The sequence below is a fragment of the Panonychus citri genome, unplaced genomic scaffold (assembly GCF_014898815.1).
Source record: "Panonychus citri isolate SS breed McGregor unplaced genomic scaffold, ASM1489881v1 Contig00001, whole genome shotgun sequence".
Taxonomy (NCBI): Eukaryota; Metazoa; Arthropoda; class Arachnida; order Trombidiformes; family Tetranychidae; genus Panonychus; species Panonychus citri.
The window spans coordinates 303,666-321,220 of record NW_026515406.1 but is presented as its reverse complement, the minus strand read 5'-3'; the positions used below and the strand labels follow the sequence as shown (position 1 = coordinate 321,220).

At 31.8% G+C, this 17,555-nt stretch overlaps 5 protein-coding genes across 6 annotated transcripts; 3 read left to right on the top strand and 2 right to left on the bottom strand.

The window, feature by feature from the left end:
• Positions 1-158: 158 nt before the first annotated feature.
• On the bottom strand, positions 159-969 carry LOC128386622 (transmembrane protein 223-like). Its single transcript, XM_053345683.1, has one exon. The coding sequence runs from the start codon at positions 825-827 to the stop codon at positions 264-266; it is 564 nt and encodes a 187-aa protein (XP_053201658.1). The 5' UTR covers positions 828-969; the 3' UTR covers positions 159-263.
• A 324-nt stretch (positions 970-1,293) lies between these two features.
• Positions 1,294-4,354, top strand: LOC128386438 (far upstream element-binding protein 1-like). 2 transcript variants are annotated; one of them, XM_053345474.1, is made up of 6 exons: positions 1,295-2,202; positions 2,334-2,743; positions 2,858-2,923; positions 3,291-3,421; positions 3,683-3,765; positions 4,077-4,354. In XM_053345474.1, exons 1-6 carry the CDS (start codon positions 1,522-1,524, stop codon positions 4,344-4,346), a joined length of 1,641 nt encoding a protein of 546 aa, XP_053201449.1. In that variant the 5' UTR covers positions 1,295-1,521; the 3' UTR covers positions 4,347-4,354. The 2 variants fall into 2 exon arrangements, with proteins under 2 accessions (XP_053201457.1, XP_053201449.1); XM_053345482.1 differs by lacking the exon at positions 2,858-2,923 and having other exon boundaries at positions 1,294-2,202.
• Positions 4,355-4,498: 144 nt separating this feature from the next.
• On the top strand, positions 4,499-8,591 carry LOC128386480 (uncharacterized). Its single transcript, XM_053345519.1, has 3 exons — positions 4,499-4,635; positions 5,627-5,726; positions 6,029-8,591. The coding sequence occupies exon 3, from the start codon at positions 7,341-7,343 to the stop codon at positions 8,583-8,585; it is 1,245 nt and encodes a 414-aa protein (XP_053201494.1). The 5' UTR covers positions 4,499-4,635; positions 5,627-5,726; positions 6,029-7,340; the 3' UTR covers positions 8,586-8,591.
• Positions 8,592-8,738: 147 nt separating this feature from the next.
• On the bottom strand, positions 8,739-10,236 carry LOC128386592 (ER membrane protein complex subunit 10-like). The gene is made up of 7 exons (XM_053345657.1): positions 10,043-10,236; positions 9,855-9,927; positions 9,644-9,753; positions 9,476-9,574; positions 9,199-9,380; positions 9,045-9,141; positions 8,739-8,969 (listed from the first exon to the last, which is right to left on the bottom strand). Exons 1-7 carry the CDS (start codon positions 10,088-10,090, stop codon positions 8,889-8,891), a joined length of 690 nt encoding a protein of 229 aa, XP_053201632.1. The 5' UTR covers positions 10,091-10,236; the 3' UTR covers positions 8,739-8,888.
• Positions 10,237-11,364: 1,128 nt separating this feature from the next.
• LOC128391353 (interaptin-like) lies at positions 11,365-17,093 on the top strand. Its single transcript, XM_053351262.1, has 5 exons — positions 11,365-11,880; positions 12,589-15,942; positions 16,208-16,441; positions 16,516-16,679; positions 16,752-17,093. The coding sequence occupies exons 1-5, from the start codon at positions 11,748-11,750 to the stop codon at positions 16,995-16,997; spliced, it is 4,131 nt and encodes a 1,376-aa protein (XP_053207237.1). The 5' UTR covers positions 11,365-11,747; the 3' UTR covers positions 16,998-17,093.
• The last annotated feature ends 462 nt before the right edge of the window (positions 17,094-17,555 follow it).

Sequence of the window (17,555 nt, the reverse complement as noted above, 5' to 3'; positions counted from 1 at the left end):
CCTCTCTCTCTTTTCTTTCTTTCTCTCTTTTACTGACTCCTTATTTCTTTTTTCTTCTTTCAATATCTTTCTCATACTGTCAACCGATTTCTGAGATTGATGTAAATATTTGGACGACGAAAGATGAATTAAGAAATGAGGAGAAAAGATTATTACTATTACTATTATTATAATTATTGTTATTGTTAATATGTCACTATAAATTACATCCAATTTTTTGTTCTCGAAAAAAAAATGTCTCCTTTTTTCTTTCTTAAATGAGGTTAAAATTTTCTCGCAACTCCAATACTATAATCAAATAAAGATGGATCGGGAAAATATCCATCTTTATCAATATAATAATTACCAAGTTTACCTTTTATCTTGAACAAAACGTAAGGTGATTTAGTGTCTCGACGACTTTGTACACAAGAGACATGACTTAATGGAACTCGGAAAGAGTATTCAGTTCTTGAAAGTGGTACACGACTAAGAGCTTTAAATGCCACCTCTTTACCTCCCTCTCTTAATTCAATCATAGAAATTGTTCTCCAGAGAAAAAATTTATTCGTTGAATAAGCGACCATTCCAAATAGAACCAAAGAAATAGAAAATGGATACCGGTAGTTCAATAGAAACTGAATCGGTTCAATCTGTTTACTTGCTGCTGGTAATGAGTCAAGAGTATAGATAAAACCACCGCCATAGACACAAATTAACGAACCAAAACCGGCCAAAAATGTCCGACGAAAATAAACACCAAAATCTTTCAAAGCATAAATAATTTTATTCTTTTCCTGTTGAACTCCACCAGCGACCAATTGATTAAATAACTTGGACGAAGACATTTCACATAACCTAAACCAGAGAAGGGAAGTAAAACCATCAATTAACAACAATCAGCATTTAGAAAATCAAAAAACAACACAAAGAAAACAAAGAAAAAAACATTAATCAGTCAATTGGATTAAAGATTAAAGAAACAACAAAAAAAAGAGAAACACTAATTTAAATTAAAGAAGAAAACACATGACATCGATAGTATCGAACATCGAAATTTTTTATTCTTTTCTATTGTAACATAAATTCCATGTTCATTCAATCGGTTTGGAATTAAAAACAATTCAGATGATGGAGATTCTATAAATCTAATTAGTTGTTAATTTCTCTTAATTTGAATCGAATAAATTTCCAAATTAAATGCTCCTGATAAAAGCGGTTCGACTTACAAATGTGCCGCTCAAATTTTCGGTTCCAATAACTAGTGACATCTGGAGGATTCGTGAAAGTTACTTGTATATGATGAACATCAAGTCGCCATTTTTGTTGATGGGGTTGAATTTTTTTTCTTGTCTGTTTTTTGTGGTATTAAATTAAATTGGATCATTTTTTTTCATGTTTATATAAATATCTCATCATTAATTAGTAAAGTACTTTTGTTTCTAAATTTAGAATTATTTTCCTTCTCTCTATCTCTTATCATTGTTTCTTCCAGTCTTTTTTTTTCTGTTTCTTTCTCTCTGTTTTTAAATAAGAAGAACCATGTCATCCACACCTGTGGAAGATGCTTTTCAAAAAGCTGTTGAAAGAGCTAAAGCGGTTGCCACTAAACTCTCAGGTAATATTTCCGGTAAAAGATCGGCTGAAGATGATGGTGGTGCTACCGATGCTAAAAGACCTCAATTAAGTGACCCTTTTGGTGCTCAATTGGCTGCTAACAAGTTGCAGGGTCAACAACAACAGGGACAAGGGCAACAACAGTCCCAACATTCACCACAGCAACAATATCAACATCAACCTCCGGTATCACATTCAATGTCTAATTCACAATCTTCTTTACACTCACCTCAACAACAATTTGGACAAAATATGGGAGGTGGTAATGATGGCGGTGGTGGAGGAGGTGGTATTAGTAAAGGTGGCTTGGGTTTAGGGGGACAGCAATTAGACTCAAGACCTCCACCTCTTACTAATGAATATGGTACCTCTAGACATATTCACAGAGAAGTTCCTGTTCCTCCTCAATTCATAGGTTTAGTTATTGGTAAACGCGGTGAAAGTATAAAATCTATTCAATCAACTACCAATACTAAAGTTCAATTTGATTCAAATCGGGTAGATGATAATGGTTGTAAGATCTGTAAAATCTCTGGAGATTTAGAGAATGTAAATCGAGCTGAAAAAATGATTCAAGAAATTATTGAAAATTCTCGTAACATTCAGGTATGTTGTCCTTTTTTCACTTTGTCTTTAACCACGTTGTTTTTGAGAGGTGATAATCATGCTTGCTAATTGTTTCATTTTTTTGCTATCTTCGTATATTATTTATTTATTTTTTCTATCTAACAATTTAGGCGCAACAACAGCAACAGCATTCCGAGGGCCATGTGCGTGAACATCATGGTTATGATCGCGATATGAATCGTGATAATAGAGACCGGGATCGTGGTGGAGAAAGAGGAGGTCGAGGTGGTGGAAGAGTGGGTGGGGGTGATAGGAGGCGATTTGAAGGAGAAGAGGTCGTCATGAATGTACCAGTTAATCGGGTTGGAGTTATCATTGGTAGAGGTGGTGAAACCATTAGGTCAATTAAACAACAATCAGGTTGTCATATTGAAACAGATAAAAATTCCAAAGGAGTTATTATTATAAGAGGTCCACCTGATCGTATTGGTATTGCCCAACAATTAATTAATGAAAAAATAAAAGATACTCGTCACAATGATGGAGGTCCTGGTGGAGGAGGAGGTAGAGGAGGCTATGGGTATGTTATCATTTCTATTATTTATCATTCAAAAACAAAATCTCTCTTCATATCATTAATTTTATCCTTAAAAAATACAAAAATCATTCATTGCTTGTTGAATTGTATTTTCAGAAGGCAAAGTGGTGATGATACTAGAAACAACCAATATCAACACTATAACCAATCTCAAATGTACAGGTACTGGCACAAATCTTATTTTTATTTATCCAGTTCACCTTTTTATTTTTCCATCTTCTCATTTTTTTCTCAATCTACTCTATCTCTCTGTCTTCCTCTATCATAATCATTTCATCCTCCACGTTAAATTATCTTTGATTTTAATTTATTTAAATCATCGATTAGAAAACAGTGGAAAGAGAAAAGACTGTACTTTGTGTATAATGTCGATTATTAATCCGATCGTCATTAAAGGGTTTCTGTACAGTAACAAGCTTTATTTCTACAAGACAGAATCATCTCTTCCAATCGATGCAAACAAAACAATTTATCTTTGATTATTAATATTTTTTTTTCTCTCGCTTCTTTTTGATCTCTTTGTAAACAGTAACAGGCACTATAACCCTACTCATCAACAAACACCTCAGCATCATCCACAACAACCAAGCCAACCCGCTCAACAGCAACAATATTGGCCCAATTACTATTACCAAGATCCATCTCAAAATTCCACCGATTGTAAGTTTGAAATTTGTCTGCAAATTAGAAGGAAAAATTTCAGCATTTCTTTAGAGCTTATTCCATTTTTATTCGTCGTGGAATAGGTGTCAATCTGTGCTAGATTAAAATATCTTGTTTAAGTAAATCTTTTTCATCTCTATCTTGTAGATAATGTTAATTTATCTTATTGATATTGATGATTATTACCTAACAAGAAACACATGTTAATTAGATTTTTACTCATTTCCTTTTCTTATTTTTTATTTTCCTTTCTTTCAGCTTCAAGCCAACATCCAAACTCTGCGGCGTGGGCTGCTTACTATGCGCAAACTCAAGCTCAGCAAATGGCCTCAACAGTACCAGTAAGTGTTACTAAAAGAATTGGATTAATTAAATTAACAAGTTTTACTATCATGTCTACCCTCTTTGGTTGATCTCCACCTCTCTTTCTCTCTCTCTCTTTCTCCCTCTTTTTCACTCTTTTGGCACATGCTAGAGCTTATTACTCTTTTTTCCATGAGATTTAAGTGTATATTCTGTTGCCAGAGTAACTCCTTGAAGTTACTTTTTGTCCTTATTTTCAAATTTTTTCTCTATTTGTCTCAAGGACTTGTAATTGATAGGGACAAATGAAACTAATTATTGGTAAATTGTAATTTGTTTGCGTTTTCAGACAACCGCTGGCACCCAAAATGGTAGTGAACAACCTCAACCAGATTATACTGCTCAGTGGATTCAGTATTATCGTATGTATGGTATGGTAAAGGAAGCCGAGATGATTGAGCAAATGGCTGAGCAAATGAAACAATCTGCCCAACAAGGCCAACCACCACAATCGCAGCCACCAACATCAGCGGGACAACCAAAGCAACCGCCAGCACCTCAGCAACAATGGAGTGCACCCCAAGAACAGAGTAGTGAATCTTATAAATATAAGCAGTGACTTTTTTTTTAAAGAAATAACAAAAAAGTAAAAAAGAGAAAGAGAAGATTCCTTTTTCTGGTCCAGAATTTTTGTTTTTTGAATGTGAATTAAGACACTGGTCTAAAAATGTATAAAAAGAAATGAAAGAGGTGCCATTTGCTCTGGTCGTGATTTAATTTACCATCGTTTTGGACGTGACCGACACCCACTAAACACATACACACACATACATACACACATACCTACATACATACTACACACCTACAAAAAAACACACACAACCACCACCCATCTTTAACCTTTACTGGTATGAACTCTACATATAAAAAAAAAAAATACCAATGTTTTAAAGAGTAATAATAAGCAAGTCTCTTTCTCATCTTCGATGATCGATTATATTTCTAAATCGATTTTGAACGAAAAAATTTTTTTGTAAAAAATTGGAATCACAACCAAAAACACACCAGCCCCTTAATATTTCTTACCCTTACTCCCTCTCTCCCTCTTTCTCTCTCTCCTCATCCTCTCTTTCTCTCTCTCTCTTTCTCTCATCCCGTACGAATAAATTGGACGATCCTTTTGTGATAATCCTAAATCACTAATCATATACACATACCCCATATATGAACCTTAAAATCATATCAAATTATCACAAAAATTTAAATTATTTGATTGATTGTTGTTGGTGATCAAAACAATTTCTCTTAATTTTTAGAGAAGAAATTAATTCACTTTCAATGTTTTTTCTTCTTTCGTTTTGTTCTCTCTCTCTCTCTTCTCTCTTTCTTTTTGTATTTTTCATCAAAAAATGAGATGATAAGAGTCTAATTGTTGACATACAATTTAACCTTTCACAATTTAAAATGAAATTAATCCAATTGTCGCCGTTGCACAGAAAAAAAAACAATCAAAAGGTTCAAAGACATAAATTTATCTCAACCATTGAATCCAATTCAATCAACTTAAATTCAATGAGAGAGATTTAGTAGTTTCTATCATTATTATTAATCCTCTTATTTAGAAAATTTAATTTTCTTATTAACTAATTAGCTTATCTAATCTCGTGTATCAATTTAATTCAAGTTGATTGAGTTTTAATGAATTTTTGACACTTAATTGACACCAAAAGCGACCATTTATCCTTAATGTTTATCTCTTATTCAAGGTGATTTTATATTAATCATTTAGTTAATTTGTTTACTTTTATTAATGTTTATTATTATTCTGATACAATTTAATGATTATGATTAGTTTATGATGAGATTATCTAATTAGCATCTCTTTCCGTGTCTCCGCAGAAACTTATGTTTGTGACCTTCGAGTGGATCTTAGTTGTCATCAAATTTGGTACAAACTGGAATCGGCTTTTAATTGTATTGGTGATCAATTATCTCTACGGTATGTTAGTTATTATGATTAACGAGCAATCAAATTTCAATCAATTGAGACAAATTGTAAATTCGTACGAAACTTTTGGTCCTAATAATCTTTGGTCTTTAACATTGTATATTTGTCTTAAAACTTTACCTGGAGATTTCCAACAATTTAATAATGATTATTGAGAAGATTAATTGTTGATCATTGTTGATTATCTTTTCTGATTGGTTACAATTTGTTAGAAGTTCAATTTATTATGATGACTCGTCTCACCTTTTTTTTCTCTTTCTTTTCTTTCTTTTGTGTCTCTTTTTTTCACTTAGATTTATCAGCGGCACTTTTAAATTGTTCGGTGTCTCAACAATCAACTAATCTAATTGCTACCAACACTTGAGGCACAATCACACCATGATGGTTAATTACTGTTCATCTAGAAACACTTATCTTCATCTGATCTTCCTCATTTGTTAATAATAATTGAAAATCTCTGGTCATCTCAGTTCAATTTTACCTACTAAATTATAATGTAATTGCGATGGTTTAATTAAGCCGATCAAATTTGATTGTGATTCTTTTATTGATGATAATCATCAGTAAATTATTCTAGTCTGACAATCTGAGTTAATCTTCCTCTCTCTCTCTCTACCTGATTGTAGATTCAGTTTTTTAATTCTCAATTTAGATCTTAATTGTTCCCTTTAATTGCCTTTAACTACTTCTTTTTAATTGTCATTCTCATCTCTTTTTATATTATAACTCCTTTCTCTCTCTCACTCATTTTTCATCAATCATCATTGGCGATCCTCTTAATTAATCTAATTAATGTAAAATATTATTTGCACCAAAAATTATTCTATTAATTTATAGATAACAATTTACAATTAATATTGATTTTGTTAACCAAAGTGAAATCGATCATTGAAAATGTGTATTGTAAATATCTCATGATTTATACATAAATTGTCGTGATTTTTTTAATTGTTACTCTTGTGACTTTAATCCAAACCTTTTGTATATGAAATAATAGTAATTAACAAATAACTTATTCAAATTGCTTTCGATCAATATAATTATTTTCTCATTAATCAATAACAATCAGTTAATTTATTAGTTAATCGTTTATTTGTGATCATTATTGATTTTAAATCTTTAAATTAATTATTTTCCTTAATTTTTTTCTCACTTATTTTTAATATCATTTAATAGATTCAATCAATTTTAAAAATCGGTCAAATAATTGGACTCATATGAATTAATCAACTACAATGGGAATGAAATAAATAAATTATGAATAAACTGACAATGAACGGTTAATCGTAACAATTAAATGATCCTCATTGAATGAGTAACTTATGATTGAGTTGATGATTTATTAATTGATTGACAGGCTTTTATTTATCTCTTCACGTTAATTGTTACTTAATTAATCAGATGGTTAAAAGCTGTAACTGATTAACACAAAGGTAAAGGTGATTGTTTTCAAATTAATTGATTTTCATATTGAAGTTATTGGTTAATTAACCAAGGAAGTCTCAATGTTTAACTAACTACCATGCTGATTAAATTGATGCTAATGTAAACTTGAACAACCATTGATTAAATGAATTAATTGTTTACAAAGTTTTCCCTTTGATTATGTTTAGTAAAAAAAATTATGTCTATTTGAAAGATAAACGATTTCCAAGGTTAATTGTTGTGAAAACGAAGCAATTTAACAAATCAACTCGATTGACGACGGAAACATGGCCAATGAGAAACAATTACCATTCGGACAATTTATTATATGTCAAGATAATGTTGATGCTTTTTGGACTCAACATGTTTCCGGTCAGTGGTTGTTGGCGATTGTTAAATTATCTGTTGGTCTTTTCGTCAATTGTTTCCCAATTGTATCAATTTTTCTGGTCAATCGTTTTGTTTGCTTATTCCGATGATCCAATTAATTCGGTTCTCTGGACATTTCAAGCAATTTACGCATTTGCGATTCGATTCATTTTGATCCATCGAGCCAAACGAATCCATTCAGCTTTGGTCATCATGACGAACATGGTTCCTTTCGGTGAGAATAAGTTTCGATTGTGGTCAATCATTTGTCTTCTATTAACATTATCGACAATGTTGTTTGATTTTCTTCGTCTTGTAATTTGGTTCATTTGGGGACCGAACGAGGAATTGATTGATTTGTACACTTCCATTTTAACCGATTTCGATGTTAATCTTCCTCTGCCCGTTGCCGCTTTTACCGATTTTTGGACTTATTGTTATGCGACAATCGGTTGTTTAATTGTTTCCAAATCGTTTTATTTGTTCACCTTTCATCTCGCTTCTGAATGTTATCAATCACTTTACTCGTTTTGCCAAGAAACGGCCTCCGATCCAAAGAGAATCCGTTATATCAGTTTAATGTACCACAAAGTGTACAATTTAAAGGACGAATTGAATGAGGCTTTGAGTTCACTTCCGTTTTTCTGGTATTCGCAAATTTTTTTCGAAACAACTTCACAAATTGTTCGAAACACCAAAGATATTCCTTCACTTGATTGGTCTAAAGTGTTTTTCCGTTGGGGCTCTTATCTTAATTTACTAATCATTACCATTTATATAACTTATCAGGTTGATAGATTTACCATCAAGGAGATGTCACTTGTTGGTAAAATGATTCAATTGTTAACTGATACTCGACCTGTGAACGAGTTTAAATCTCGCACTTATGCGGTTGACAAATCGATTCTAGTTAATCAGCTGATACAAACACCGACAATTATTCCCAGTGCATGGAGTTCATTTAATATCGATCGAACGTTAATTGTTTCCTTCTTTGGAGCGGTGGTTCCTTTTTCTGTTATGTGTTTAGAGTTCCAACAGATAATTAACAGATGATTTAGTTTACTTTCTAAGCGAAATACAATTAAATTATATCCGATAATTTATTGTCATGTTAACGATGGAAAGATGCACAATTAAACCCGATAATTTAAACTTCTTTGGATCAACACGGGAACAAAGAGACAAACATCGACAATAAAAGATGAATCAATTGATTTCAATTTCAATTTTTATCAAAAGAAAATGAGAAATTAATTGAAATTAAGTAAATTGTATAATATGAATGAAAAAATTTCTGCAAAAAAAAAGATGGAAAATCGTTTAGATTTTCTCGATTATCTCTCTCTCTCTGGCGATTTATCGAGCTGCTCCTTGTTCCTCAGGATTCGCCAAGTTTGAGATGAGAACGAAAATGACCACAGGTACAATGTACATCCACTAGTAATTAAAGAAAAAGAATAAAATTAATTAACAATCGAAATCTAATTGTGTGTGTGTCTCTTGATTTCTTACATATTTTGCAAAGAAAGATCTATTATCTGATTTGTCTCCTCTAATTTTCTCATTCTTTTCCTGTTCCATCCTTTTAATGTAAGACATTGTATCGGGTCTGTAAAGGAATATAATTAGTTGATTGTTGTCCAATTAATTTGATTCAATTACATACAATGGTCCTAAATTTGTAGTAACCAGTGAAACCGTAGTATTGAAAGTATCTAATGTAAGAGGAGAGGTTGATGGTTGCCCACAGGTTGGATTGGTTGAAGTTGAACTAATACCAATTAGATTTCCTGAATAATCCAATGAAATCATGAGAATATCCGATAAACTGGACTGAATTAATGAACACTGTAGATTAATATCCATGAGAGAATAGAAAATGAAAAAGATTTCAATTAGAAAGGTAAGTTCAGTTGATCAATTGTTCTGATGGTCAAACTCACTGTTTCCATGAATGAAGTGGCCATTTTGGTTTGCTCTTCATTGTTACTCTTGTAAGCGATAGCTTTTAAATAATATAATCCATTATTACGTGAAGATTTCTGCGATTAATGATTAAAAAAAAGAAGACTCTGAGTATCACAATTAAAAGAAATCTAATCGATTCCTACCTCAAGTGAAGCTATTTCACTTTCGGTTAAAGGTTGTTCTTGTTTAATGATAATGTCCTTCTCCCTGGAAGATGGTATTGTTATGGTTCCTCTTAATTTATAATTGTCATCTAAGAACAGGGAAGAAAACAAATTACAACAATTAATTGATAGAAATCAATACAATTTTATATAAATGAAAACAATCAAAGAAAAACATATATTCACTTACATGAATCAATCGAATGGTACAGTTTAATGGTTAATACTTTATCGAAATTAGTTTGATGGGAAATCTCTTGAGCCTGTAAATTGAACAGTAATTAAGAAAATTAATCAATTATAACCATAAGAAACTGATAGAGACAAAAAACAATTCAAATAGTGTTTTTAACACATGAGAAAATTTTGTATTCTTACCTGGATAAGAGTGAAGAGAATCAAGCAACAAATAGATTTTATCTCCATAATGATACACAAGATGACTGATTAATTCTAGAGGACAATTTAAAGTAATTAAAAAAGGACTAAATTAAATTAAATAGAAAAACAATTAACTAATTGGTAAGAATTAATTTGAAAATAAAATTGATCAACAAAAAAAAACGAGTGACTTGAAATCAGCTGATCGGTCACATGACTCAGTCCATCAAGTGAACAATTTAAATTTTTAGTAAACAAATCAACTGATTGTTTCACCCATGGAAGTTATCAGATTAGAATTAAATTATTTAGAACTAGTTTTAATTAGATTAAATTGTGAGGGTCAACTTTACTTAAATCAATTAATTTACCGATTTTCTTCCAATCCTCCTTCGGTTTAATTGTTACAATCGACTAATAATTAACCAATTGAAACAATCAACAGATAAATTTACTCACAATAATGAACCGAACTGAACTTTTTATTCAAATGTTTCAATTTTTACGATGAAAACATTAATTTAATCAACTTAATCGTCACTTAAATTATTACCTTGATCATCATAGTCTTTCAACTAATTCAATAGCAACAATTTATTTTTTTTACAATGAACTAACTGTTAATTAAATTTACCTAATAAAATATTAATGCAACGTATTTAATTGTTAACCGATTAACGCTAAAATACTTATGGAGATGATAAATCAATTCTAATTACTCAGTTGACAAAAATATCGAAAATTATTCCCAAAGTTTGAAAGTTTTACTATTGGAAAATGAATCGATTTTAATTCAGTGAATTTAGTGAATGAATCAAATGGTAAACTAATCCAATCTTTATCTGAATGATGATCAACCCTGAAATTAAATTGTCTGTGACAATGAGAGTAGTTTGGTACTAAGTGTGTTACAATTAATTCAATTAATTGCACAATAATAAGATTACAAAATTTTGGAGCAAAAAAATATTTTGATAACTTAATTATTCTGGTGACATGAAAAAATTATCAATTTCAAGTAACAATCTGAACTAAATATGAGAAACTTTGAAATTTTCATGACAACATGATAATTCATGGTTTAACAATATTTAGGTGAGGAATTAAGAAAGAGAGAGAGAGAGAGAAAGACTCAAGATGATAAAGAAGATGATAAGAAGATGATGAAGTTAAATGGTTACCAGAATACAAAGAGATCGGATAAATATTAATACTAAGGAGGAAGCAAATGGTTCCTTTTATATTCTGTTGCCAAAAAACTATTTATAATTAACGAATAAGAATTTTCTTTATCTTCCTTATCATCTTAATCAGAATTACTCTTTCTCTTTCTCTTTCGTTATCATCCTCATCCCAGCCCTCATCATCTTCATCTTCATCTTTCTGGTTACCCTTTGGTAAAAAAGTGTCACCTTTAATAAGAGACTTTCCTTTTCGCGTCTCTCCCTCTTGTAGTTAATGTCCCGTTGATCAATTGATTACCACAATTAACTAATCACAATCATTAAAATCATTGAGAAAAAAACAACATCACGTTGATTGTTACAATCAATTTACTCCATGATTAGAGGTGTTAATTGTCACCTTTTCATTTAAATATTAACATTGTTGTTGTTATTTTTGTTTTTGTTGTAAAAAAGTCAACTTTTTAATTTGCTGTTGTGTTAATTGTGATTAATTAATTGATTGTATTGGTTGGTTGATGAAAAAAAAAATGTTTCCAAGAAGTGGACAATCAACTTTAACCCCGGAAGTACCAAGACGAAAACACCGGAAAGGTTTAAGTTCATCGGGTCACAATTTAAATTCAGTGGGCCAACAAAAATATGATCGAGGTAAGTTAACAATTAGTTAATCAACTCAACTATTTTATCACTTTAATTGCATCCAATTAACACCTTGAAGATTGCAAGTAAATTAGTACAATAATTAGATATTGCAGAGAAAAATTTTCATCACAATTAAGGATAATTTGATTTTCTATCTTGACGATTTTAATATTTGTCTGCATTACTAAATTATTGCCGCTTGTTAATTGTCAGCGAAACAATTGACGCAATCAGCAATTAATTGTTTAACTCTTTTCACCCATTTGCCAATTTATACAAATCTAAATTGTTGCAATCTAATTTTAGTAAGTGATTATTGTTTTCATCTCCTTCTGATTTGATTACTTGGTTTAAATTTCTTGGCAAAAATTGAAAACAACGACAACAATCAAGAAAATTAAGGTCACCATCAAGTTAATTTTTAATTATAGTAAATATTTACAATCAAATGATTTCTACAGGTAGCAAATTAATTGTTCAAAATTGTTTGAAAACAATTAAACAATTTAAATCCAATTGCATGAGAGATACAAAGAAAACAATTAATAGATTGTAATAGTTAAACAATAACGAGACTAACGTCTTAATGTGTTCATAGTAGAAGATGAATAACAACAATTAACTTATTGATTTACTAATGAAACGAAGCCAAAAACTGAAATTTCTTAATTTTCTGATGTTAATCAAATTTGGAAATTAATTGTTACAATTAAGATGCACTTGCCTTCAATCATTATATTGGATATTTAAAACAACCATTGAGAAGACATTTATCATCGGATATAACATATCTCGTCCCATCAATGCCAATCCAGTTAAATAAAGATGGAAACAACAATCAACCCCAACAATTAACTACTCGAGAGGTTAATCAACCAATAAATTATGATCGACCTCCTTTGGCCTTAAGTCCAGAGCCAATATATTCCGCTCCAAGACGACAACGATCATTTCGTAAACAAAGATCACTTGATAATCCAGCGAACGATAATCAAAGTAAATCAATTAATTGTTCCAATTTGGGTCCAAATGAAAAACCAACAATTAATCAAATTGACTATTTATCGATAGCATCATCGGTTCCCCATTTAGCACAACAACAACAATCACCAAGAAATTCACTTCTAGAACAACAATTAGTTAAACAGGAGAAAAAATCAGATAATCAATTGAAACCAATTTCGGTTTCAACTGAAGGATTAATTCAACATATTATATCCCAACAATCACAGATTGAAAGATTATCAAAGCAACAAGATTTTCTAACTCAACAATTGTTAATTTCACGAGATTTGGGATCAAGTGAATCGAGTAGTAAACGAAATGGACGAACACGAACTCGATCAAGATCAAAATCTCAACAATTAAGTGGTAGTTTATCCTCATTGGAACCAGTTAAAAGACGCTCATCATCAAGGGAAAAGATTCAAGAGCAATTACATGCCCAACAAGCTCGAGTTCAACAACATATCCAACAATTAGAAGCTCAATTAGAAATGATTCGTGATATTAGAACTGGTTCATCGACCAGGCCGACATCTAGGTCACATTCACGGGCGACCTCAGTTCGAGACGGGTCAAGTTGTCCACCGGAAGAGGAGGCAGAGGAAGAGGAGGAAATTGATCATCAACACCAACATTCAAATCGACCCTTGTCAGCTGATCCTAAATGGTTAAAATCAAGTGATTCAACCTCACCACAACTGAAAGATGAACAATTAAAATCAACAACCTTAGTATTACCTACAATTAAAACGACAAAATCAGTAAATAGTAATAAGGGAAAAGTTAACAATTCCGATCGCGAATCAGTTATTAGTAAACCAAGATTAATGTTAACTAATCCATCGGAGGAAGGTAAAGACGATGATTTAGCAATTGGATCAGAAAATAATCAAGGTAAATTGATTGTTAATCGACCAGTTTTAATTGATGAAGATGATGGTATACCTTTTATGGATGATGAATTGATTGATGAGCCACCGGATGATAATGAATCAGATGAATTGGAAACTGTGTTTGAATTTGATTCAAATGTTGATGGGGAAAAATTAGATTATCGGGATGATGAAGAGCTAATTGATAGGGAAGATGAAGATTGGGAAGATGATGATGAGCTGGATTATTATTCTAGATCACCACAAGCTGAGACTGACCAATGGTCAAGATTAATGGAGGAAGATATACTTAGAGCAAGAGAGGAGATGGACAGACAACGATCGTTAATGGAAAGACAAGAAATGGATCTTTCTGATCAACGGCAACAATTAATTGGATTAGAAAATGATGAGATGATTAATTTAACACCAGAACAATTGAATAATCAGAAAATTAATCAACAACTATTAACAATTAAAAAAGAAACTGAAACTTTAAATCAACCAGATATAAAGCAATTGAGATACTCACCAACCCACAGTAAACAATTAAATCAAACAATCAACCAAAATTTGATTCCATTAACTCAATCAAGATCTAGATCAAGATCACCAAGTCCATTTACAGTTGAAGAGCAAACAATTAAATCAATTTCTGATGATAACAATTATCGAAATCAAATCGATACTAATCGTGGAAACGTATTCAATTTTAACGATATGGAAACACAACAATTTCAATCACAATTAACTTCAAACAATCAGCCAGTCAATTTATTAACAAGTAAACCTCAAAGATTATCTCCTAATTATGTTAATCAACAACAGCAACAGCGACAATTAACTAATATGATTAATCAACAGCAAATACCAACATCTTCGGGATCGTCTTTTAGTCCAGTGGTCAACAGATCAAATCAAAGTGGAAATGAAATTAATTATATTGTTGGACCACCGAAGATTATTGATAGACAAATATCAACACCAATTAATGGAAACAATCAAATTAAGTCACCGAATAGTAATTACATTAATCGACCTTCGATTGAAGATCAACCATCAAACCTTTTTGTTCAGTCATCTATGTTGCGATCTAAAATGTTGGCATCACCAATTAATTTAGCAAATTCTAAGCAATTTAATCAACCGGCAGTTCCACCTCGACGAAAGCCCGTTACCCCACGGACTCAGTCACCGATTCAAGTTCCGTCGAGTGTCACATCACCTTCGTATCGAATTCAAACTAATAAGAATCGAATGGCAGGTCAACAAGTAATCAATTCTTCCCCTAGGCGACCTCAAAGATCAACATCTCAAATTGATCAAAATTTTTCGATAAATCAACAATCCAATCAACCCCAACAACAACAACAATTAAATCAACCACAATTTAACCAGTCATTTAATTCAATGCAAGGATCGTCCAACAATTTAATTTATCCCCAAGCTAATCAGCCACATCTTTTAATGAATCAACAATCAAACCAACAATTTAATCAATCATCAATTTCCTCCAATAATTTGACTGCAAGATTATCACCAAACTTGTATTCACCAAAACCAACCCCAGTCCAGGTCCAAAAACCAATAGCGACTACGACAACAATTAAACCACCAACAATATCCCGTCCAGAGTCAATGTTCAGGCCAATTTCAAGCAATCAAATGCAAACAAAATCAAATGTCCCACCGATAATCAAGATTGACCCATCACGAAGCTCATCTAATCTCAATTTATCATCACCATCTCCATCAACATCCTTTATTAATCAATCACGACGATCACCAAGTCCACAGCCCCAATCACAACAACCCCCATCATCATCTTCATCATCTTCATTTTTAAAACGAGCTGGATCATTCATCCAACGGAATACAACATTTATGAATAAACATCAATCTAAAAATTCAGATCAAAAAAGTCAGCAATCAACACGATCACGATCACGATCACCTTTACCTGTTGCGACAACTATGACTGCCCCAAGTATTACAATTTCACCACAAACACCATCGATAAACAATTTAATTGAGAATGTAAATCAATCATTTAGCGGAAATACTTTGAAAATTGATTTACAAGCAATTCGATCAAATCGATCATCTCGAGCATCTTCACCAGCCCCACCCTCAAAAGACCCACCGCCATTGATGAGAAAAATTTTCATCAATAAGGATACAGTTGAAGCAGGTAGGAAATTAATAATAACTAATCAATTCCACTAATCAACTAATTGTTCATCTTCATCCTTACCTAAATTAACATGTAACATAACAAAAACTATGAACACAAGTTTGACTATTAATTGTTACCATTTTAAAGTAAAAGAGAGAGAGAGAGTGATTAGATTTTGATGATTTAGATTTGCAACAGTTTGATTAACATTTTTATAAACGATCACTAATTATAGACTTACAATTTAATGATTGTTTACAATTTAATTTTTCTTCATTAGGTTCCTTTGTTGATCATTTTAATCACTATTATGCACCACAGTCTGAACCTAATCGACGTCCATTAAGTCAACAATTTACACATTTATCAACTGGTGAATTAAATAAATTAGGACGATCCATAACACCGATGAGAGAGTTCAACAATCAAGGTAAACAATCAACGGATAATCAACCACTTAAAAGATCACCTTCAACCTTCAATAATAGTAAAGTGCCTAATCAAAGTACAGCAAGTGAGTTGAAATTCAATGAGATTTGAAACCTCAGGTCGATTTAAATTGTAACCATAATCATCTTAATTGTTTAGATGCTTTGATTGACGCTCCAATTAATTACGAGAGGCGACAAACTTTACCTGAGATAAGCAAAGTTCTTGGGGTGGAAGATACAACCACCGCCAAGGAAGAATCAATTTTAAGGAATCTCTCTGGGAAAAAGAAACACTCACTTCCACAAAATGATTTAAATGAGGTGAGAATAATTAGTTCAATCATTTTCTATTAATAATTGAATTGTCGTAATTTTGTTTTCTTATTGTTTCAGGTTCCATTGATTCCTGGATGGGAGAGGGAAAAGGTTGCCACTTTGGCCCATGAGGCTCGAGAGGCGAGAATGAACCAGCCGACTGGACCGATGGTCCATTTGACCGCAGCCACTAATTGGTTGATTAAATATAAATTGATTGGATTGATTATCTTCTTCAATGCAATATTAATGTACCTTTTTATTAGGATACTTCAACCAATTGATCAGTTTAACATGAATAATGATCAATCAAAATCAACGTAGAAGTAAAATGAAACTTTTTTTTCATTTCGAAAAACTTGTTAAAATGTTTGAATTTGTTTGAAATAAACACAATAAAATCTGAACCATAATTTTGGATATTTTTCAACAATTAAATATTTATCGTGTATTGGCCAGAGAATCGAATCAAAAACTCCCTGAAAAATGAGGTAGCAAAGTACTAACAGTATTAACAGAACAGTTGAAAAAAAACAATTTATGCCAGAAAATGGATTGAACTTTGCTCTCTCTCTCTCTTCCCATGTCATCAGAATTATCAATCGATGGGAGAGATCATTGTGAGATGACAATAATGGCTCATTTAGAAACAAAACACGACTGTCATTCGGATTTAATCACGTGACCATTTGACAAGCAAACCCCAATTTTTACTTTTGTCACCATCATCTTTCAGCATATGGTTTTTAAGTCCAGTGCGTTACGCTGTTAATTTTAATTAATTTTAATTCTTCTATTCGTGTTAAAATTTGAACAATGAGCCAACAACAAAAACAGCAAAAGCGACGACATCAACAACAACGTCAACATCACCAGCAGAGT

Coding starts and splice junctions, on each gene's coding strand:
- LOC128386480 (XM_053345519.1), top strand. CDS start 7,341: ATGTTTAGTAAAAAAAATTATGTCTATTTGAAAGATAAACGATTTCCA.
- LOC128386438 (XM_053345474.1), top strand. CDS start 1,522: ATGTCATCCACACCTGTGGAAGATGCTTTTCAAAAAGCTGTTGAAAGA. Junction 2,203..2,333: donor AAAATTCTCGTAACATTCAG/GTATGTTGTCCT, acceptor CTAACAATTTAG/GCGCAACAACAGCAACAGCA. Junction 2,924..3,290: donor AACCAATCTCAAATGTACAG/GTACTGGCACAA, acceptor CTTTGTAAACAG/TAACAGGCACTATAACCCTA.
- LOC128386622 (XM_053345683.1), bottom strand. CDS start 827: ATGTCTTCGTCCAAGTTATTTAATCAATTGGTCGCTGGTGGAGTTCAA.
- LOC128391353 (XM_053351262.1), top strand. CDS start 11,748: ATGAAAAAAAAAATGTTTCCAAGAAGTGGACAATCAACTTTAACCCCG. Junction 15,943..16,207: donor TAAGGATACAGTTGAAGCAG/GTAGGAAATTAA, acceptor TTTCTTCATTAG/GTTCCTTTGTTGATCATTTT. Junction 16,680..16,751: donor CACAAAATGATTTAAATGAG/GTGAGAATAATT, acceptor TTATTGTTTCAG/GTTCCATTGATTCCTGGATG.
- LOC128386592 (XM_053345657.1), bottom strand. CDS start 10,090: ATGGAGATAAAATCTATTTGTTGCTTGATTCTCTTCACTCTTATCCAG. Junction 9,575..9,643: donor GTGAAATAGCTTCACTTGAG/GTAGGAATCGAT, acceptor CATTAATCGCAG/AAATCTTCACGTAATAATGG. Junction 9,381..9,475: donor CCACTTCATTCATGGAAACA/GTGAGTTTGACC, acceptor ATTAATCTACAG/TGTTCATTAATTCAGTCCAG.